General features: G+C 38.0%; 1 protein-coding gene across 5 annotated transcripts in view; it reads right to left on the bottom strand.

Moving 5' to 3' along the window:
• Positions 1-6,632: 6,632 nt before the first annotated feature.
• The window catches only part of tnk2b (tyrosine kinase, non-receptor, 2b), a 250,834-nt gene continuing 233,926 nt past the window's right edge, over positions 6,633-23,540 (bottom strand). For 2 of the 5 annotated variants that reach the window (XR_007933986.1, XR_007933988.1), the window contains 3 exons: positions 19,196-19,323; positions 16,483-16,557; positions 6,633-8,776 (listed from right to left, as the gene is read on the bottom strand). Coding sequence is in view for 3 of the 5 variants with exons in the window: in XM_051921975.1 (XP_051777935.1) it covers positions 8,770-8,776; positions 19,202-19,323 (129 nt within the window). In the remaining 2 variants the exon portion in view is untranslated. The remainder of the gene's footprint in view (positions 8,777-16,482; positions 16,558-19,195; positions 19,324-23,540) is intronic. The other 3 variants (XM_051921975.1, XM_051921985.1, XM_051921964.1) reach the window with 2 other exon arrangements.

The following is a 23,540-nucleotide window of genomic DNA, read 5'->3' as shown; positions in this document are numbered from 1 at the left end:
TACCACCGCGGCCATTCCGTGCCAGTGGCGTTGGGTTGGCGGCGGTTCAGGGGTTTAAGACATACCAGACCCCCTGGTCTTGATGCCTATAGTGTATCCAGATTAACGGTAAACGTTTTATGTAAGATAGACGAAACATTAAAGAACCCCCAGAACTTCTAAATCTTTACACTTCTGCCTATGGTAGGCTGTGATACCTTTACAGCTGTTAAGATGATTTCAGTCACAGTTGTTTTACAACACTCATACTTGGATTACCTGTTAATGTCATTTTAAATCTGTAGAGTAAAACTAAACGTGTATGTATACAGGATAAAGAGTTAAACATTGGGTCTTTTCCCTTCTTTTGAGACGTAGGACCTTCAATTGGTGTGTGAATGAAAGGCAAAGCAGGGTGTTTATTATATATAGATAGACAGATATGAAAGGGAAGATAAAATGAAAGAACTGAACTTTTAGATGGTCATAAAGACCTGGGGCCTCATGTATAACGCTGTGTGTAGAACTCACACTAGAACATGGCGTAAGCACAAAAGCGGGAATGTGCGTACACACAGAAAAATCCAGATGCAGGAATCTGTACATACGTAAACTTCCACGTTCTTCCGCTACATAAATCCCGATCAGCGTGAAAAGTAACGCACGTGCACGCGCCTTCTGTCCTGCCCCAACTCCTCCCAGAATTACGCCTCATTGAATATGCAAATCAATATAAATAGCCTTCTGTGAAAAGACAATGGGAAAAGCACGGGAAAAAATATAAGAATTTCAGCGAATACCAAGTGGAGGCAAAGGAAAAACATACTATTTGTTGGTTTAAACAGTGGTATAATCAACAAAAGGAAGTTGATCGAGTGACACCAGAGTATCGGAGAAACTTGAAAACTCAAGTTCACAAAGTCGCACAGTGCCCGAAATAAAAAAGAAGTCACATATCAAAGTCGCCGTGAAAAGGCGAGTCGTAGCCCACCGTCTGAGTGTCATATGAAAGCTTATTAGGGTACAGACAAAAAAAATAGGCACACAGTGGGGAAATAAGCACAAAATGTCAACTTTAATCTCGAAATTTCCACTTTAATCACGTAGTTTATTTTGACATTAAAGTAGAACATCATAAACTTCATCTTAAAATCGTTTAATTTACTAGTTTCTCAAATCCCATTGTAACTAAAGTAGCACGTTAAATGCTTTGTTCTGTATTTGATCTTCTATGTGTTCTGTGTGTGAATCACTACCTGCTTCTTAAACGGGCTCTCTCTTTCTCTGACAGGTCACAGAATCCATTACATTCGTGATATTACAGCTCTCTGAATAATTAAAATACTGAGATGTATACGTGATATCTTTTTCACGATGATAGGAATGAAAGCATGTTATTAAACATGGGAACACGGTGGCGCAGTGCTTGTTCATGTCTCACGCAAGAGGCTTGCTGCACCATGCGTGACCTTCGATGAAATAATTTATTACAGAAGTACTGTCTCTTTCAAACGTACTAACCTCCAATTCCTGTCCTTACTTTTCTTTTTCCAAATACCCAATCGCCACACAATCAGCTCTGTAATAGACGTGAAGCCATTTGTAAGCTTAGAACGCCGATTATTCAAAACTTTCAAGGAACATTGAAATATCTTCGTAGTACATGTTTAATTATTCTATCCATCTATCCTACCAGTGTCGCGTCAGCACCAGCAAGAATACAACGCAATGCAGGAACAATCCGTGAACTAGCTAGCGCTGCGGCACCGTGTCCTCACATGTTTAATTATTAACAATATAGATTATTTAAATGAAGTTAAAGTTTTATCTGTATAATATAATCAACATATTTTGCTGCATTTCATCTTAATGATATCGTCATCATATGCAAATAAGTGCTTTATAAAGTGACACAGGTTGTGCAATATTGTAACTGTAGTGCAAGTTCACAGTGAGGTAATTGTACTTATAAGTACAAACAGTTCTACAAGGAGCACTTGATGGACTGATTGTGTGCGTTTATAGTTCTTGGGATGAAACTTTTTCTAAACTGCGAAGTCTGTACAGGAAAGTCTCTGAAACGTTTTGCCGTGGCTCAGGCAGCGTCTGCTTCATGCTGTATACCGATAATTCTCCTTCCAATTAGCTGCTGCTGTGATTCCCCACTCAGATACAGTGATATAAATACTCCGAGTGGTGCAGTGAGAGTAATATGGAAAAAGATGATCTGCTGTGGCAACCCTTAACGGGAGCAGCTGAAAGAAGAAGATGATGCAGTGAGAGTAACGATGCTAAAGCAGTTATGGTATTTGGAATACTATGGCTATTCCCTGGACCATTATATTGCTGCAGGTTAATTACAATCAGATGCATTACACTAATAAACAATATGCAGTTAGCTTCAGTGTATTTATAAAGCCGTGTCAGGAATGTGGATCTAAGAAAGAAAGGGTAACCACACAGGAACAGTAGCACTGCTTTGACGCTGGGTGCCGCCAGTCTGCAAAACCGAGTGGAGAAATTGCGTACGCCAGGGCATGAGTTACCGTGGAAATGTGCGTGGCTTTACGCCAAGTTTAGGTTTTATACATCACAATTTGAGCGTGGAAACGTTCGTACGCAACATTTCTGTGCGTACGCACCATTTATACATGAGGCCCCTGGTGAGCCTAACCCCTTCATTTTTTTCTTTGAGGCCCTGTGAAAGAACCCAAACAGAGAGAGCTCAGTGTAGCCATGATCAAGGAATGTGAAATAGTCTACAGTGGGCTTTGTAAGGTTTCAAAGACTTGAATGTGCCCTCTGGAATGGTCTCTTTGCCGTCTCCATGTTTCACCAAAGTAGATGTCTTGAAGCTTTGTTGCCAAAAAAAAAAAAGCTACATTTTCTGTTCATGTTGCCCAAAGAACACGGTTCCAGTCAAAATGCAGTATTGTTTAGTAAACTGCAGACATATTTGTGGTTAAATGACAGGAAAGACTTTTTCTGGCACACCTTCTAAATAATCTGTTGCTGTGGATATGGCGTCTGATGGTGGTTTTGGAGACTGGGTCTCCCAAAGATGCTACCATTTTCTGTATTTCTCCAGCATTGATTCTTGTGGACTTATGTAACCTCTCATACCATGTTTTTAGCGATGGTTTGGGGGGGTGCAGGGGGGTGGCACAAATAACCTAATGTCCTCTACTTGGTAACAGTGCCAGCTGGTTTGGACTTTCAAATTATTGCCCTCATTGGAGATTTGCACATTTTCAGACGACTTATTAAAGTCAATACACTTTTCTCTCATTTAAATTGTATATTCTTTTATGTTTCCTATGTTACTAAATGATACACTAAAGCAGGAAGTCACGGATTGCTGCTTGACAGTTTCTATACACTCTAAAACTTATAAAACATACTGTAGATATTAATGGAAAAACATGCACTTATGCTTTGTTCATAAGCATTTCTAAGGGTGCCAATAATTGTGCACATGTGCTTTTGTTAAAAATAATTATTTGATTTTTTTTTTCTTCCCCCAGAATAAATTTACTTCAAATAAAGAGTACATTTCTCTAATTTTTTCAGTGAAAGATTAAGGTGATGTTTTTACAACCCATTCTATACTCATCTCTACCAAGAGTGCCAGTAATTTATGGGAAGGAACTGTAGCTGTGAACCAAGTCCGGGGAACAAAAATGCAGATATGCCACAAGTTTTACTGAGGCCACATCCTCTTTTGTGTAAAATATCAGGTAACAATAATTTGTCACTTGTAGATCAACAGAAAATTGATAAATGAAATGTTTTAATGAGAAATAAAAACAGGAACAAATCATCAATCTGTCATGTCAGCAGTTGCAAACTCAGACACTCTGAGGTCACAGTGGTTGAAAAGTTTTCACTTAAGCCACTTTTTTTTTTTTTAAATAATGCATTACTAACTACTACTAATGGAATATACTTTTTTGTTTTCATTTTATACACTTGCACTTTAAGATTCAGAATCCTTGTTTCTTAAAAAAAAACCCAAAAGTAAAGCTTGAGAAAGCTCACTTTGTGTTGGTCCACAAGCATTTGAGTGGTGCTGTCAGAAAAAAAACAAAGTCAACAATCGTGTGGAGGTCTGGTATGGCAGAAAGAGAACTCCAAAAAGTCACCAAATTAAACAGCAAGTTTCATTACCTGCAACTGTGGGCTTCTAATTAAGAAACAACGGTGGTGTTGTGCAGGAGCTCAGCACAAGGCCCCTCAGTTGGCTGGTCGTCTTTGGCTGTTGGTTAAGAAAAAAATTACTGAAGAGCCCTGGATCTTAAAAATCAAGTCAATTAAAATGGAGGCAAAATAAGTCTGTTCAGTTAGCAGCAGTAACTGGTTACAAATGGCAGGAACAAAGAGCTGGTGGTCCTCCTGGATCTCAGTTTGACATGCCTGCTGTAAGTGAGCACTAGTTCAAGTGAAAATTATGTAGCGATCACAAACTTATATATTGAAAGAAAGTTTAGTAAAGCAACAGTCAGGCACAATGTACAATGGGGTAAAAAATGATACACAATGCACAGCAGATACAAAATAGTTAATATTTAATAAAAAATACTTATAGATATCTCTGTATTACTGTTTCTGAACAATTCCTATACCCACACAATAAAATTACATTTTATTTGTACATTTCTAAACATTTTACATGAGACACAAGTATGTACAGGTTGGTAAAATTAAGGGCTGCTGTCAGTGCTACGTCACATTTGTCTGCACAAATATATACATCAACACTTGTTTGTTTGTACTTCAACAAATGAGAGGAACAAGACTGGCCTATAGTGATACATAGTTAATATCTGGTACATAATATCCTAAACAGTATTTTCGATCTATATACAGTATGATAAAGTTCAACACAATAGCAGCAGAGCAAATGCACTTACATAGCCAAAGGTGGATCTGCACAGATAACAGACACAGTCATCCATGCAGATTTAGTAGACCATCTGGACTGACGGAGCTGCTCTAAAATAGTTTGGTTCTGGCACATTTATTATGTACAAAATATACACTTTAACATTTTAGTTTTAAACCACTTACACATAATAAATGAATTATGAAACACAATAAAGAAAATGTAATACGGTAAAATGTTTGGATAAAAAAAATACTAAATTAAAAATGGCAAAAAAAGAAAATCAGCTGCCCAAGATCTTGATATCCTTTATGCTTTGAAAACACCAACATGCTGAAATGTTATTAAATGGTTCTGAGGTTACCCAATTTAAACTGGCCCAAAATGACTTAACACCATGGTTTCCGTATTCAGATTACAACAATCACCCGCTTTCATTACCGTGGACCTAGAACAGGAGTTACTTCCTCAGACGTTTGAAACATCCAATTCAATGCGCCTGACTAGGGTGATGGTGGTCTGTTTTTGTTCTTATGGTTTTTCCACATTACCTTCCAAGAAAGGGACAATAATAATAATGTAGCACTGTCAAAGTTAAAACTAACTACTTCAAAACATGATGCTATAAGTGCCTTGTCCAGTTCATTTTTTTCATTTAGGTGTGTTCTACATTTCTGTGTACTTAAATTCTATACTGTTATTTGACTAAACAATTACTGAGTAATGTCTTTCTCTTTATTCAGTTATAATACAGTATGCACAATATAAAGAAGCATAACCTAGTCTGCAAATGCATTCAGTAATGTCAGATATCTTTAACAAGTATTTCCTCTCTTTAGTAAACCAAATGACAAAGTGGGATCTGTTAGATTAAAATATCAAGTAGTCCTGCAGTTCTCCTTTCTCCTGGTTACAATTCTTAAAACAATTAAAACTGAGAGTTGTAAATCATTTGGCCAAGCAGGGATCTTTAAGGAGATTTAACAGTAAAAATAAATTCTGTGTTGCATATGCTGGTTTGTAAGATTCCCCTCTGTTTGGGTAAACTGTGTTGACCTGATGGCTCAGCCATTGTCAACTAGCAATTTAGAAACTGGTAATCCTGTCACTTACTGCAGATCAATTGACAGACTGATCAGGAGCCGTTTATGTTTCCTCCATGTAAATCTGCAGGAGTGGTGCTGTTGGCACCATTTGTGTCTAAGGGAACACTTTACAAATACAACTGCTTGCTAAGTCTGCTGAAGTAAATCTGGACAGTGAAATGCCTACACAGAAATCCAGTGTTCAAAGCTTACCTGTGAAATACTAAGCACGTCAGTGTCAACAGTAATACTTTGATAGAACCTTAGATCATTAATACTTTCATGTAATGTAAACAAGGAGTATAGAAAACATGGATGATGGTTAAAAGAAAAGGCTACTGCAGTATGTTTTTCCACTTTCCTATTGGCTGGCAGTCTTGTTTGCTGGCCACTCTGCAACAGTTACATTTTGTGTTTTATTTCTTTTGTGTTTTCTTAACAAATTGTTCAAACTTTGTATTTACCGGTAATATTTAAAAGTTTTATAGCAAAATTGGATGAGGTGTTGAACCTACTAAACAAACTGATCATATATATCAATGCGCACTCTCCCCAAGTATAAAATAATTGTTTTCCATTATTCTATTCTATTGTGTGTATTCTATATATATATATATATATATATATATATATATATATATATATATATATATATATATATATATATATATATATACACACACACACATACACACATCATGACTATAGAAAAATAGAGCACTACAGTGTCGCACCTTCACTTGGCAGTCATGGACTGCTTCTTCAAGTTAAAGATTTTTAGTCATCTGTGTTATGCAGTAACAATATTAAAATATTTTTTACTCGATAGCCAGTTGGTTTACCTGGCTGCAGAGCCTAGTCTGTGCTGACTGCATTTTTTCCACCCTTCTCATTTATCTGAACATATAAGTACATATTGGTAATAGCACAGCACCATTTGGACAAATCTGACCTTCAAAAAGACTGCAAAGAAAATCTTAGTTTAATGTTACGACATTCAAAAATACATCAGGCTTGATGTTTTTCAAGGTTGTGTGTCATACAATAGCATGTACATTAATGGTCGACTGGTGGTATCCCTTGGATTTCTTATAATTGTGTATGAATTTGTAATGCCCTTCTTGACGCCATTCTCCATAAGTCTCGGATGTGCACTCCACAGATAAGCTGACCAACTTTTGTTTGGCACCAAGTTTGCATCTCAGCTTCACTGCCGACTGAATGACAACAGCGCTTTTATAAAATGTACTCACTTTGCATGTTCAGATGTTTCTGAACCATACTTAAGAGCAAAATATGCAGAACAACAGGGCTGAGAATTTTAACTTTTCATTTTGATAAATAAAGCTGTTACTTTAGTGGTGGTGTAAGACTTGTACTTCTGAGCACTTGTGTTCTAAACATACCCACATGCTATCTCCTTTCTCCAGATATTTTCATCCTTGTGGTTTGTTCACTTTCATTTTTTGGTAGGACACAGAGTTTTCAAATGTTAGAGTAGTTTTAGTGCTTTTTTCACTTTAAGTGGATTAGTATTAATGAACTGCCAGCTTCAGCATACTACATATCATCTAATGGTGTGTCTCACTGTTTTACTCCACTTTTGGAGGCACTGTAAAGGTGGTCCCTGCTTGTTTAGGTTAATCGTTTTTTCAGCATGAGTACTGCCCTATCGAAATTCTCTGGTAAACGGTTTAGTTTTCCTACAATGATGCCTGTAACACACATTCTTTCTCACATTTTTAGAAAAATGACAATTCTGTGATGTGACATACTTTTTTTCATATACAGTATTATAAAACATGTTTTTTATAGCATATACCTAAGGGAAGTTGTTTAATGTTGTTTGGCTTTCACTGGTATTCTAACCATGATCTCCAACAACAAAATTAAATCATTTTACAGCCTAGACATTAAACATAAATATATAAATAAATATAAGCTAGCATTTGGATTCTGTAGGAGCCTATTATTAAAGAGACTTCTTCAGTATCATCTTAAAAGTATGACATGTGTTCATATTATTCCAGTTGTTTACATGGCAATTGTATGTAAGTGTTACTGCATTATTTTTAAAGAATATTCTTTATATACATATTAAAAAGGCTTTCATGAAGTGTGCTTCAAGTAACAATCCTTTGATCTACTTCTGGGTATAGACACATAAACATTATTTATATAAAGCAACAAACTTCAATAAATTCTGTAAAATTCAAATAAAAAAATTACAAAGAATAATGCAAAAAAAAAAAAAATGTGGTTTACAGTTAGGAGCCCAGAGCCACTGCTCTATCAGACATCAGTGTCTTTGTTCAGAAACCTTACATGACAAAGTGTATTCTTTCCTGCATCTCTACTGTCAGAAGAAATACAGTAGCACTGTGCACTTTGAAATCATTATGAAAATCTTTTGGCTTCATGTTAAAAAAAAATACCACTGAAATATTTTTCACAAATCCTTTTAAAATTAAACTACTAAAAAATTCAGTCAAACAATGATGCAAACCTAACAGACCAACAGCAGAAAAATTCAGATTGTTTTTTGTGTACTTGATATATGCTCTACTGACAAATGTTTTATCATTTTTGTTTTACAAATTACCTTCTAGACAAAGCAAATTTTTTAGTAGTACAATAGTTCTAGAATAAAACACTGTACTGGTTGAAATTTGACCTTTTGATCAGAGAAGCTAATCCCAAACAGACAGTTTTTTTGAGGTTTTGTTTGTAGTCAAGCAGCCGTCCACATGCTGTGTGGGGGAAAAAGGACAAAGGAAAAAACTGTACGAGGATATCAGAGCATCGTGCTTCTTTAGTCATTTGTCATCGCCTGCAAATAAAAAGGTATATGTTTGAGTATTGCTTAGTTGACATTTGGCTCCTTAATGATATTAATCTCTGAACATTATTACTTGCTTACATAATATAAAATAAAGCTATTCACTGACATGGCAGAAACAGATACATGTACAGTGAGACAAAATAATGAAGATATCTATGCATTCAGAGTATTGATTACAACAGTATAAAACAAGTATGGTTCTGAAAAGATGGTCAGGTATTTTTTAAGTCCCAACAAAGTGGCATAGACAAAAAAGTAATTTTTAGATCATACGTTGAATTATTTTACATGCAGCAATCCCTAACACACAGCCATTTTTAGACAATCTCTTGTCTTAACAAAGACAAACCACATACACTAATACACATAAATGTCACATACTGATTTGAAATGTACTGTTCCTTTCTTATATTTGTGAATCTGTACATTACTTTGAGCTTGTTCAGCATTAAGAGTGCAAAAGAATTGGCTGATAAATGTAATTAGCTTAATTTGGAAAAGTTTCTGTTTCAAAACTCCACTCTTTTTAATACACAGTCTCTTTCCCTCTATTATATACATATACACATACATACATATACATATATACACACACACACACACACACACACACACACACACACACACACACACACACACACACACACACACAAACAGTCAAATTAAAAAGTATGTGAACCCTTTGGAATTATCTGGTTTACTGCATGAATTGGTCATAAAAAGCGATCTGATCTTCATCTAAGTCACAGGTACTGATATACACAATGAACTTAAACCAATGGCACACAAAAAAACTCTACTCTTTCATGTCTTTATTTTACAAACGCATTCAACGTTCACAATGGTAGTGGAAAAAGTAAGTGAACCTTGGGGTTTAATAACTGGTTGACCCTCCTTTGGCAGCAATGACCTCAACCGGGCGCTTCCCGTAACTGCAGATCAGACCTGCACATCGTGTGGGGGGAATTTTAGCCCATTCTTCCCTGCAGAACTGCCTTAACTCTTCCATATTCTTTGGTTGTCTTCTCCGTATGGCTCTCTTCAAGTCATTCCACAGCATCTCAATAGAATTGAGATCTGGGCTCAGACTGGGCCTCTCCAAAAGGCAGAGTTTGTTCTTCTGAAGCCATTGTGCTGTGGATTTGCTGCAATGTTTGTGGTCATTGTCCTGTTGCATCACCCAGCCTCTTCTGAGATTAGGTTGACGGACGGTGTTGTGCTCTTGGGGTCATCTTGGCAAGGTGCCCACTTCTGGGCAAAGTAGCCACAATACCAAATTGTCTCCATTTATAGACAACTTGCCTAACAGTCGACTGATGAATATCTAAACTCTTTGAGATGACTTTGTAACCATTTCCAGCCTTATGCAGATTAACAATTCTCGATCGTACCTCTTCAGACAGCTCTTTTGTGCGAGGCATGACTCCCATCTGGATATGCTTCTTGTCAAAAGCTCAAACTCAAACTTTATATATAGTGCTTTTTATCAATCAACATAATTTTAGGCCACACCTCTGAACTCGTTTCATTAAATGGACTCCAGGTGTGGTAAATTCTGACTGCAATTAGCTTTTTAAAAAGTCATTAGCTTAAGGTTCACTTACTTTTTCCAACCTTCAGTTTCAGTTTGAATGATTTATTCAATATGGTCAAAAATTCTCTGAAAATCTGTGTATCTTTTGTTATAGGAGACTGTGTTTGTTCATTATTGTGACTGACATGAAGATATGACCATGGCAATTATATATATGGGAATTAGACATAAATAGAGAATTCCTAGGGGTTCACATACTTTTTACTTTGACTGTGTATTTTAAATACCCTAAGTTCTTGTCTATAAGCCGGACTCATGTATAAGCCGGAGACCAAAAATCATACGAATTTTTAAAATAAAATCGTATCATAGATAAGCCGGACTCATGGATAAGCCGAACGTACTATAACCTATAACTAATAGAAGGGAGGGAGGTCAGTGGTCTCACTCGCGCCCATTTAATTTCTTTAAGGGGGGAGAGAGTGTGAGAGATTTTTTTAAATATTTTTATTTTATTAATTTTCATTGTAATCATTCCATACAAACAGATCAATTTATAACCCAACAAATTTGAAGACAAATCAAACCCCACCCCTGAGAAGGAGAGCTTAGCTAAAGGAAAATTGCTTTAAGCTTTTTAATAAGGCAACATTAGACAAAAGAAGGGGAGAAGTAAATATCTATATAAATAAGAGATGGAGAAGGGAGTTAAATGCAATAATAGTTAATTCTCTTATTCTAAAATAATATTGATTAAATCCTGCCAAGTTTTGAAAAAATTTTGTACAGATCCTCTAACTGAAAATTTGATTTTTTCCAATTTCAAATAATATAAAACATCAGTTTCCCACTGACTTATAAGAGGAGAATTAGGATTCTTCCAATTTAACAAAATAAGTCTGCGTGCCAAGAGTGTAGTGAATGCAATCACCGTTTGTTTGTCCTTCTCCAATTCAAGTCCATCTGGAAGGACACCAAACACAGCTGTTAGTGGGTTAGGAGGGATTGTGATACTAAGGCTGTCTGAGAGGCACTTAAAAATTTTTGTCCAAAATGATGTTAATTTGGTGCAGGCCCAGAACATGTGACCCAGTGAGGCAGGAGCTTGGTTGCAGCGCTCGCAGGTTGGATCCTGGCCTGGAAACATTTTGGACAGTTTTAAGCGAGACAGATGAGCTCGATATATAATTTTTAGTTGAATAATTCTATGCTTTGCGCATATAGAACTCGAGTGAATTCTCTGCTTTGCTACCTTCCACTCCTTTTCTGATATATTGATTAAGAGATCTTCTTCCCAATGTCCTCTTGGATCTTTGAAAGGTAGGGACTCTAATAAGATTTTATATATTGCGGAAATAGTGTTTGTTTCCTCGGAATTGAGCAGTATTTTTTCCAGCATTGTGGAGGGTGCAAGGTGGGGGAAATCGGGCAATTTCTGTTTAACAAAATTTCTAATTTGAAGATAGTAAAAGAAATGTGTAGCTGGGAGGTTAAATTTTGAACGTAATTGTTCAAAAGATGTAAATATGTTGTCTATATAAAGATCTCTGAGCATTTTAATCCCAAAACTTTTCCAGGTATTAAAAACTGGATATACTTGCGAAGGTTGAAAGAGGTGGTTCCCTTGCAGAGGTGCCACTGATAAAAGATTTTCCATCTTAAAATGCTTCCTAATTTGGTTCCATATTCTGAGTGAGTAAAGCACAATTGGGTTATTAGTATATTTGCGATAACTTTCATTTATTGGAGAGCAGAGCAGGGAATATAAAGAAGTACTACAGGATTTTACTTCTATTGCAGACCAAGCCTGTGTATGTGCATTTATTTGTGTCCAGGTTTTTATGGCTTGTATGTTTGCTGCCCAGTAATAAAACTGAAAATTAGGTAAAGCCATGCCACCTTCTGCCTGAGGTCTTTGTAGGGTCGCTCTTCGGATACGTGGGTGTTTTGAGTTCCAAATGAATGAGGTTATTATTGAATCTAACTGTTTAAAAAACGATTTATTGATATATATTGAAATGTTTTGAAATAAAAAGAGAAGTTTAGGAAGGATATTCATCTTAACAATGTTAATTCTTCCGGCTAGAGTGAGATGAAGGGTTGACCATCTATGCAAGTCTTGCTTAATTTTTTCCATACAGACGCCAAAATTTTGTTGATAAAGAGCTTTATGTTTACTTGTGATATTTACCCCTAGGTATTTAAACTGATCTGCTATGGTAAAAGGTAGGGTGTCTAATCTAATATTATATGCTTGTGAATTCACTGGAAAGAGTATACTTTTATTCAGATTAATTCTAAGACCAGATATCTTTTGAAATTCTGTTAGTGCTGTTAAAACAGCGGGGACAGTGTTTTCTGGCGTCTCTCTCACTCCCCGCATGGCGCGGTTGGAGCGGCCGGAGCGCGTTCTTTCTGCTCTGGGCGTCGCCGAGTCAACACGAGCGCGTAGCGGTCATTTAAATTGTGATTTTATATGTAAGCATATTTAAATATATATCGCGGATTTCTGCGGACAATGGGTCTTTTAATTTCTGGTACATGCTTCCTCAGTTGGTTTGCCCAGTTGATTTCATACAAGGGACGCTATTGGCAGATGGCTGAGAAGCTACCCGGCTTACCTTTCTGTCTCTCTTGCGCTGACTATCTGTGATCCTGACGTATGGGGATTGAGCAGGGAGGCTGTTTGCACACCTAGACGATACGGACAATCGTCTAAAAATGCTGAAAGATTATCTTCACGTTGCTATCTTTTGTAAAGCTGATTCCTGAAAAGACATGCTGCACAGTGCTTCGCATACTTAAAAGCTCGAAGGGCACGTATTGATTTTTGACTGAAAAACAAACTCTCCCTCTCTCTCTCTTTGTCTGCTCCTGACGGAGGGGGTGTGAGCTGCCGCCTTCAACAGCTTTGTGCCGCGGTGCTTCGCATACTTAAAAGCCAAACAGACATATTGATTTGTTTGCTTCACTGCTTTGAAGAGGAAGATATGTTTGCATTCTTTTAATTGTGAGACGGAACTGTCATCTCTGTCTTGTCATGGAGCACAGTTTAAACTTTTGAAAAAGAGACAAATGTTTGTTTGCAGTGTTTGAATAACGTTCCTGTCTCTCTACAACCTCCTGTGTTTCTGCGCAAATCTGTGACCCAAGCATGACAATATAAAAATAACCATATAAACATATGGTTTCTACTTCGCGGATATTCTTATTTCGCGGGTGGCTCTGGAACGCAACCCCCGCGATGGATGTATAAGCCGGACTTATGTATAAGCCGATATTCTATTTTTTCATTTTCACAACTTTTTTCCTTAGATAAGCCGCGGCTTATAGACAAGAACTTAGGGTATATATATATATATATATATATATATATATATATATATATATATATATATATATATACACACACACACAAAGTACTGTGCAAACGTTTTAGGCAGGTGTGAAAAAATGCTGTAAAAGAATGTTTTCAGAAATATAAATAATGATTGTTTATTGTTATCAATTTACAAAATGCAAAGTGAGCGAACAAAAGAAAAATCTAAATCAAATCAATATTTGGTGTTACTACCTTTTGCCTTCAAACCAGCATCAATTCTTATAGGTACACTTGCACAAAGTCAGGGATTTTGTAGGATTATAGTCAGGTGTATGATCAACCAATTATACCAAACAGGTGCTAATGATCATCAATGTCACACGTAGGTTGAAACAGAAACAGCTGTGTAGGAGGCTTAAAACTGGGTGAGGAACAGCCAAACTCTGCTACCAAGGTGAGGTTGTGGAAGACAGTTTCATGTCATGGCAAGAATGAGCACAGCAACAAGACACAAGGTAGTTATACTGCATCAGCAAGGTCTCTCCCAGACAAAGATTTCAAAGCAGACTGGGGTTTCAAGATGTGCTGTTCGTGCTCTATTGAAGAAGCACAAAGAAACGGGCAACGTTGAGGATCGTAGACGCAGTGGTCGGCCAAGGAAACTTAGTGCAGCAGATGAAAGACACATCAAGCTTATTACCCTTTGAAATCGGAAGATGTCCAGAAGTGCCATCAGCTCAGAACTGGCAGAAACCAGTGGGACCCAGGTACACCCATCTACTGTCCGGAGAAGTCTGGCCAGAAGTGGTCTTCATGGAAGAGTTGCAGCCAAAAAGCCATACCTCTGACGTGGAAAGAAGGCCAAGCGACTCAAGTATGCACGAAAACATAGGAACCGGGGTGCAGAAAAATGGCAGCAGGTGCTCTGGACTGATGAGTCAAAATTTGAAATATTTGGCTGTAGCAGAAGGCAGTTTGTTCGTCGAAGGGCTGGAGAGCGGTACAATAATGAGTGTCTGCAGGCAACAGTGAAGCATCGTGGAGGTTCCTTGAACGTTTGCGGCTGCATTTCTGCAAATGGATTTGGAGATTTGGTCAGGATTAATGGTGTTCTCAATGCTGAGAAATACAGGCAGATACTTATCCATCATGCAATACCATCAGGGAGGCGTATGATTGGCCCCAAATTTATTCTGCAGCAGGACAACGACCCCAAACATACAGCCAAAGTCATTAAGAACTACCTTCAGCGTAAAGAAGAACAAGAAGTCCTGGAAGTGATGGTATGGCTCCCACAGAGCCCTGATCTCAACATCATCGAGTGTGTCTGGGATTACATGAAGAGACAGAAGATCTGTGGTTAGTTCTCCAAGATGTTTGGAACAACCTACCAGCCGAGTTCCTTCAAAAACTGTGTGCAAGTGTACCTAGAAGAATTGATGCTGTTTTGAAGGCAAAGGGTGGTCACACCAAATATTGATTTGATTTAGATTTCTCTTTTGTTCATTCACTGCATTTTGTTGATTGATAAAAATAAATGATTAACACTTCCATTTTTGAAAGCATTCTTTATTTACAGCATTTTTTCACACCTGCCTAAAAGTTTTGCACATTACTGTATATACACACACATATGCATACACAAACACATTTTATATATATATATATATATATATATATATATATATATATATATACACACATACATATACGAGGTCTGACAATTAAGTTTGTGAACTCATCCTAGAAAAAGTGCTACATACCTCATTGCTGATTATCACTATGGTCACCTTCAAAGTACTCTCCTTAGGAAGCTATGCACCAACGCCAGCGCCTACTCCACCCTTCAAAGCAATTTTAGAGCTCTTTTTCTGGAATGGCCATCAGAGCTGTTGTCGTATTACGCTTGATGTCCTGAATGTCATCAAAATGTCTTCCTTTCAATATTTCCTTTATCTTTAGGCAAAGAAAAAAGTAATTGGGGGGCAAGATCAGAGTAGGGAGGGTGTTCCAATACAGTTATTTGTTTACTGGCTTAAAACTCCCTCACACGCAGTGTCGTGTCAGCTGGTGTTTGTTCATTGCTCTAATGCAAGCTCAGACATTCTCGCAATGGCACACAAGAACACGGAACAACAATAATGAACGCCACTCCGCAAGACACCTACACACACTGACATGAACACAGCTGTGAGACATGGACATACCATGGTTATGAAACCTTACCGAACTGTTTGTACAGTGCTGCCAACATAAGCACATGGTGGAAAGTACGCAAACTTAATTGTCAGACCTCGAATACACACACTGTATATAATAAATACATAAACACACGCACTGATTAGCCACAACATTAAAGCCACCTGCCTAATTTTGTGTAGGTCTCCATCATGCCACCAAAACTCTGTTCCATCAAGGCATGGATTCCACAAGACCTCAGAAAGTGTCCCGTGGTATCTGGTACCAAGATATTAACAGCAGATCCTTTAAGTCTCGTAAGCTGCGAGGTGGGGCCTCCATGGATCGGACTTTTTTTCCCAGCACATTCCAGAGATGCTTGATCGGATTGAGATCTGGGGAATTTGGAGGCTAAGTAAACATCTTTGACTCTGTTATACTCCTCTAAACATAACACTTGTTGCAGTGTGGCAGGGCGCATTATCCTGCTGAAAGAGGCCACTACTATCAGGGAATACCATTGCCATCAAGGGGTGTATGTGGTCTGTAACAATCTTTAGGTTAGTGGTATGTGTCAAAGTAACATCCAAATGAATGACAGGACCCTAGGTTTTCCATTAGAACATTGTCCAGAGCATCACTCTAACTTGGACAACTTACCTTCCTCCCATAGTGCATTCTGCTGCCATCTCTTCCTCAGGTAAACAATGTACATGCTCCGGCCGTCCATGTGATCTAAAAGAAAACTTGATTCATCAGACTAGGCCACCTACTCCCATCGCTCCATGATCCAGTTCTGATGTTCACCTTCCCATTGTAAGGTCACCATGGGCTGTTTGACTGGTCTATGGCTATGCAGCAAGCTGTGATGCACTGTGTGTTCTGACACCTTTCTCTCGTGGTCAGCATTAAGTTTTTAAGCAACATTCACAAGCCATAAGCATCAATGAGACTTGAGCTCCCCTGACTCTGTTGGTGGTTCACCAGTTGTCATTACTTGGACCACTTTTAGTAGGTGCTGAACACTGGGAATACCCCACATGACCTGCTATTTTGGAGATACTCTGACCCAGTAGTCTAGCCATCAAAATATAGCCGTTGTCAAATTTGCTGAGATCCTTACACTTGTCCATTTTTCCTGCTTCCAAGACATCACCTTCAAGAACTGACTGTTCACTTTCTGCCTAATATATCCCACCCCTTGACAGGTGCCACTGTAACAAGATAAGAAATGTTATTTCACATCACGTGTCAGTGTTTTTAATGTCATGGCTGATCAGTGCTTATAAAAGGTTGCATCCAGAAACATTGGTCCAGTTTTCATGAGAACCAGCAGAGCCAAGCACACACAGTGTACATTTCACATGCTTCTTTCACTCACACTGGCCACTACAGGGCTACGCTTTCATGTTCTCTATAAAAAGGCAACAGCTGGACTGAGCTAATTGTGACAACTTCACAACACTTTAACCAGTTGCGAAACACACCAAGAAAGTCGTTGGTGCATTTGTTCATTCTACAATCAAATGGCTAACTTTGATATTGCCAATGCTGGCTACAAGGTTTTAATGGAATTGCTCTCATGTCTCCTGGAAAACTGGGGGTGCCTCAGGGAAACCATACCATGTGAGGACAGGCTAATTAAGCAACAGCCTGCGAGGATACCTATTTACATTCTACCATTTTCAAAGATCAACTGACTGCTACGGATCTCTAAGTAACATCTCAGGCTAAATAGTTTAATGTTCATGGGACTGGAGCTGCTCCATGTGTTGCAACACTGACCGATTTCCAGTGCCAATCATGTCTGCAATGGAGGATGTAGTCATGTTCAATGAGTGTAATTTATCCCTTGAAGCCAGTGACCAGTGCACAACCAAATGTTGATGATGTAGACAACTGTGTAACCCAAAACTGGAGTTTTACCCAACACTAACATCCTCCACATATGGCTCTGTCTTTTATTACGTTTCTCTGGTTTTGAAATAATTTCCTATTCATATGTCAAATCTTCATGCAATATGAACCTCTGGTTCTATTCACAAATATTTGGTCATCGCAGTGCATACTTTTGTAACTTTAGCATATAAACTAGTTGGGCTCCAATTAGAAACCCAAAATTACCACTGGAACTCTCCTGTTTACTGCCTTCCTATCTAGCAATAATTGGTAAAGCACAATAGGAAAGGTGCTAAAGATGAAATGAAAGCCAGCATATTACAATGTACCCTGTTTTGAACAATGCTCCAAAAACAGAAGCATTTATACTTGATTTGTAAATCACTTTGGTAAAACTCAGAGGATGGAGGTGAATTCCTTATCCAGCCGGGATGCCATAATAGAAGGATGGAATTAATGGGGGCAATACCTGGCAGGGACTTCTTATGATTCCTGTTCTAATTGGGATGCCCAAAGGCTACTGCAATGGGCAAGAGAGGACAAAAAGGAGCAGTTCATCCCCCATTATACTAGGTGGCAGTGTCCCTTCATATACAGTCCCAGTTTCGACGCCCATAGGGCTGCATGGGAGTTGGAGTTTGGAAGTGCAGGACGTTAGAGGGTGCTGCCAGGGGAGGCCCTCCCTGGCTTCCTTATAACCTGGAAGTACTTCCAACTGGCCACATCACATCACCAGAAGTGCTCCTGGGTCTACTTTAAAATGAGTCTGCTGCCATAGGTCAGGGAGTCAGAATCAGGAAGAATGGGCAAAACTGTTTGGAAGAGAGAGAGAGAAAGAAAGCAAGCATTTAAAGTGTGTATTGGCTGCATTAATTGTTATTTTGAGCAGCGTGAATTAAAGAATCATTTATTTGCACCCGGAGTTGTGTTGTCTGTGTTTGGGGGCTTGCTAGCGCCCCCAACTGGTCACACCTGTCACTAAACAAATAATATTTTCGTGCAGCAGATGTGCTATGCAAACTCATGTAATAATATCAGACTTTTCACTACTGCCAATTTTTACTGCCAGGTTGTATAGCATTAGGGTTAAGGTAAGTTGAGGTAAATTTAACACTTAATGCTCCATCATCTTCCTAATCTGGACTTTTCCATTACTAAGGTGTGGCAGTCACAGCCTGTCCTGCATCTGTGGGCTCCCTTTTTTTATTGAACAGTTTAGTTATTGTACTTCATATCTTATAATCTTGATAGCTTTGTTAAGCACCTTCAGAGGGTACATGCTGTTAATGGTTGTTATTAAATAAAGATTTTGGATAAATAAAAATTGATCATCAGCTTGACATACCCTCACTCAATGATATGTGGTTAGTACACAGTTGCTGATTAACATAACATGCTGTTTTGGAGATACAGGGAGAAGCCCCCCTACAGATACCAGTTTAGCCAAAAAATATAGGGTGGTGATCGTTTGTACCTTTACCTCACAGTGCTGTACGACTCCAGAAGTTGAGAGCTTGCCAGTTCCAGATTCCAGTCATGCATTTCTAAGATTTTAAGACATTCTGCTCTTGTTTTCAGACCCAGGCAGAATAACTGTTCAACCTAAACAAAAAAAAAATGGTGCAAATAACATATTTAAGAAAAACAAGAAAAAAGGAACCGTAGAAGCGAGACCTTGCCACAACATCCAACAGACCACTTAAAGAAAAAAAGCACTACAAAAGTGAAAGAAACCTCTAAGAAGACAGAACTTGCAAAATAAATAACAATTGTTCAGAGTGCAATATAAATACATCTTTCTGACCAGCCTCATTTAATACATGGATAATCCCTTCCAAGGATGCAAACCAAATGTGCACACACAGCTTTAGCACATTTCCAGAGACGATCCTTCATTATTTGCCTTTTAAGTGAAAGTCAAACTGGTTATTTAAAAACATAACTGAGCATTTCTTTATTATTGCTGGAAAAGTCAGGCAAAAAGTCTAGGGCTGATAAAGCCATATATCTCGAATGCTAAACCACTTTAAAAGATGAAATTCTCATATATTGAGAAGCCCATTGAATACATCCACATACACTTAAAACATAACTGTCTTCTAAATCAGTGACAACATCAAACATGCAGACAATCTGGTTTAAAGTAGGTATTCAGGGAAAATGGACTGTGCATATGTGCTATTCAGATGATACAGCAAGGTAGAACTTCTTCCAAGTTTGTATTAGGATTTGGAGCCTTGCTTGGGATTCAGTGAATCAGCTTTAAGACTGATACAACCTGTGTTGAGTAAGAATCTGCCTCCTGCCAATCAACTAACAGCTATGGACTATGGCAGTGACAAAAGAGGCATGTCAGAATGCACAACTTGTTGCAATATGTCTGACAATCCAACCAGTTTGCACTTCAGTCTCCAAAAGCTTAGAATATATAGTCACAAACACTGGATTACGACATTAGATGACTGGACAACATTTTTTTTTCTGACCAAACTGATTCCTAGTGGTTCATGTGGACAGGAGGACCCAGAAATAGTAAAACCTGACAAGTATATGGATCTATGTAGTGGTTGTGGTGTAATGATGTGGCATACACTAGGTCTCTTGATAACTACCACACAACACTTAAATTCCAGAAGATATCTAAATGTTGCTGTGGCTCAGGTACATCAGCTCTTGGCAGCAGTATACCCCCAGCAATTGATATTTCCATTAAAACAACATCTCATGTGTCAACACTACGAAAGTCTTGGGATTATTCCTGAAAAAGAATGAAGCCAATGTAGCCCAGCATCTGTAAGATGGCACTCAAATTTGAAATCCACCACAGGCTAACTTGTAACAACTGAGATACACATTTGAGCATTCAAGTGGCACGCTTATGGTAAAGTGTGGGGTCCATGATGCTCTGAGGGCAATTTGGCGAACAAATTGCTACTAGGTAGGTTGTCAGTTAATCTTTACCACATGCTGCTTCATTAACAAAATGCACCATTATAATATACTTTGCCAACCTGAAGTTTTTATACACTAAAACAGAATTACTATGCACTAAAAATGCAGCAAATACAAAGTCGGGGGGAGCATGCCCTGATAGCGTGTTGCCGCACCCACCACACCTGGATTGGGACCCAAATGCAGCGGGTGACACCTCAGCACCACACTGAAACAGTATGAGGTTTTTTTTTTTTTTTTTTTACGGTGGCTGGAGTGCCAATCCGACAAATACCAGAAGAGTAAAAGTAATTTGGCAGAGTTTAAAACAACTAGGGGGCTTTGCCCCCAGCTCCCTTCGCTCACCAACCCCCATGCCTGCGCTACGCGCCAGCCACTTTACTTCTCTGCGGCTCGCGTATGTGGATTTCACTTTCACCAAACAACAAATCTTTTAATTCTCGCGAGTAGGCCTCTTCATTGTGAAGAAACACTACTTTTCCCTCAAGGCAACACAAATTAGACGATCTACAAGTCTCTGACTTAAAGTTTAAAGCCAAACAATATCTACATACTTCTGTCATATCACCTATGTCCATATATTCAATCTCTTTTCGCTTTTCCCTTTTTGTCAATATCGCATTGAATTTTAATTCCGTGTTTGGAATTACATCGTGACAATGCAACGTATAACTGCCCGTGAGTGAATATCATATATTCTCTCTACACGGACTGTGTCTGACAATAGCATTCACACAAATGAGAAATGATTGAACTGTGTGAGTGGTTGTAAATGTTTTAGATGTGGGCAGGACTTTTCCAAATCTCTTTGAATAAAGTCTTGTCTTGCAGGGCTTGAAATTTTTTCTTGCGGGATTTCACTTTCACCAAACAACAAATCTTTTAATTCTCACAGATACGCCTCTTCATTGGGAAGAAACACTACTTTTCCCTGATGGCAACACAAATTAGACGATCTACAAGTCTCCGACTTAAAGTTTAAAGCCGAACAATATCTACATACTGTCATATCACCTCTCTCTATATATTCGATCTCTTTTCGCTGTTCTGTTATTTCATCGAGTAATAATTTCCGTTTGTTTGTGCTAATGTGATCTTTACTATCATTTTTTTGAGACTTTTGAATTTTCATACTTTCATTATCTCTAACCTGCTCTGCATGTGTATTACACCAACGTTTTTGTATTCTTTATGACATTCTACTTTGTTATCTACTCTTTGTCTTTTATTTCCGGCCCCGGGCGTGGTTAAATCTCTTGGCACAAAGTCTCGTCTTGCGGGACGTGAAAGTGTCTCTCTGAGAAAGTCACGTCTCGTCTCTCTTCCCAAGACTTTTTTTTATTATAATACAGGGATTATTATTATAAACATTTCTACTACTCTAAATTATTATGCAACAATATACACAGCAATAGTTGTAGGGGATAAACAGATCAAGCACATCTGCAACATAAAATAAAATATACATTTTTAAACTTTTTGGTTGAACTTTGAGGCTTAGTTGATTAAGTTAACAATCCACAGTAAGCTGGTGACAGTAAAGCCACTCTGAAGAGTAGAGCCCATGAAAACTTTGAAGGAAGAGTCCGCAGTTAAAACACCAGCAATGACAAACAGGCATTAAGCCTGGATTAAAATGTGGAGACTGATTAAGCCTCATAAATAAATCCAAGAAAAGAACTCCACTGCATAGGAGCCACAAAATTGAATGAGCTTTTAATGGGAGTTATGTAACTTGGTTTGAATAAGTCCGATGGGTAGCATCTGAACATTTCAAATATCTTACAGCATATGGTAAATTCTTAGAAACCTGTTAGAAGCATGTGTCCCGGAATATTGGCCAAGAAGCTGTCACTTTTAAAAATTATTAAAATTTGAAGGTCAGTGGAGACAAGTCCACTGAAAAATAATTTGGTCATAGTGTATTCTGAAGATGCTGTAACCTGGTGATTAGTGTTTTTTGCATGACCTTGTTCACCCAAATATTGTCCTGGAAATTCACCTTGCAGATCATTTGCTGAACTGTTTTAGGCATGCGTGATATCACAACCCTATCAGTGCCCCAGCCTTCCAACCAGCATACACTTTATAAAGAAACAAAGAAAAAAAAAAACTTGCTGTATTTTCATTTGAGGGGTACATTAGCTGACCACACTATGAATATTACGAATACTGCTACCAGATATACGACACTGTGACAGCGCCACATAGCCACATTAGCCATGTGCTGGAGCTATAATCCAAAACAAGCCTTAAAGGTGCCCTCCCCAAGAAAGAAAACAAATTAGACCCTGTGAAGTAAAAAAAATAACAAAAGATTTATTACTAAATAATAAAAATAACGAAAGATTTCTTGCTATATATGAGGTGTTTCTATATTCTTCATGTAAGAAAAACTGCAATGCATCTGCACAGAGATCAAAAACAAAACAGATATTCTAGCGGTAGTCCAAACAATGGAATGTGCCAGTTCTATATGCTGCCACTTTGTGGCATGGCTAATATGTAACCCAAGATTGGTGGTGTTTGTACAGGTTAGTGTAATTTATCATTTAATGAAACTTATAAATAGTCATTAACCTACAAAGGAAAATCTGGCCACTTTTAGACAAATACACTATAAATAGAAAGGTTGATCTGTATCCTTCAAACACATCACAAAGTTTAACACAAAAAATGAAACAAAGTTTCAAAACACCTCCAGAATCACACAACTTCACTGGCTGCTGGTTATGTCAATGTTCACACTTCAAGAACATGAAGCAAACTCAATGGAATTCATATGAAGAATAGAATGAATGAAAGCATTGCTCCAAATTATATTACTACCAGTAACGGCGCACTGCAATCGTGCAGTGAATATACTT

This window comes from Erpetoichthys calabaricus, chromosome 2, assembly GCF_900747795.2.
Source record: "Erpetoichthys calabaricus chromosome 2, fErpCal1.3, whole genome shotgun sequence".
NCBI classification, from domain to species: domain Eukaryota; kingdom Metazoa; phylum Chordata; class Cladistia; order Polypteriformes; family Polypteridae; genus Erpetoichthys; species Erpetoichthys calabaricus.
This window is presented reverse-complemented; position numbering and strand designations above follow the sequence as displayed.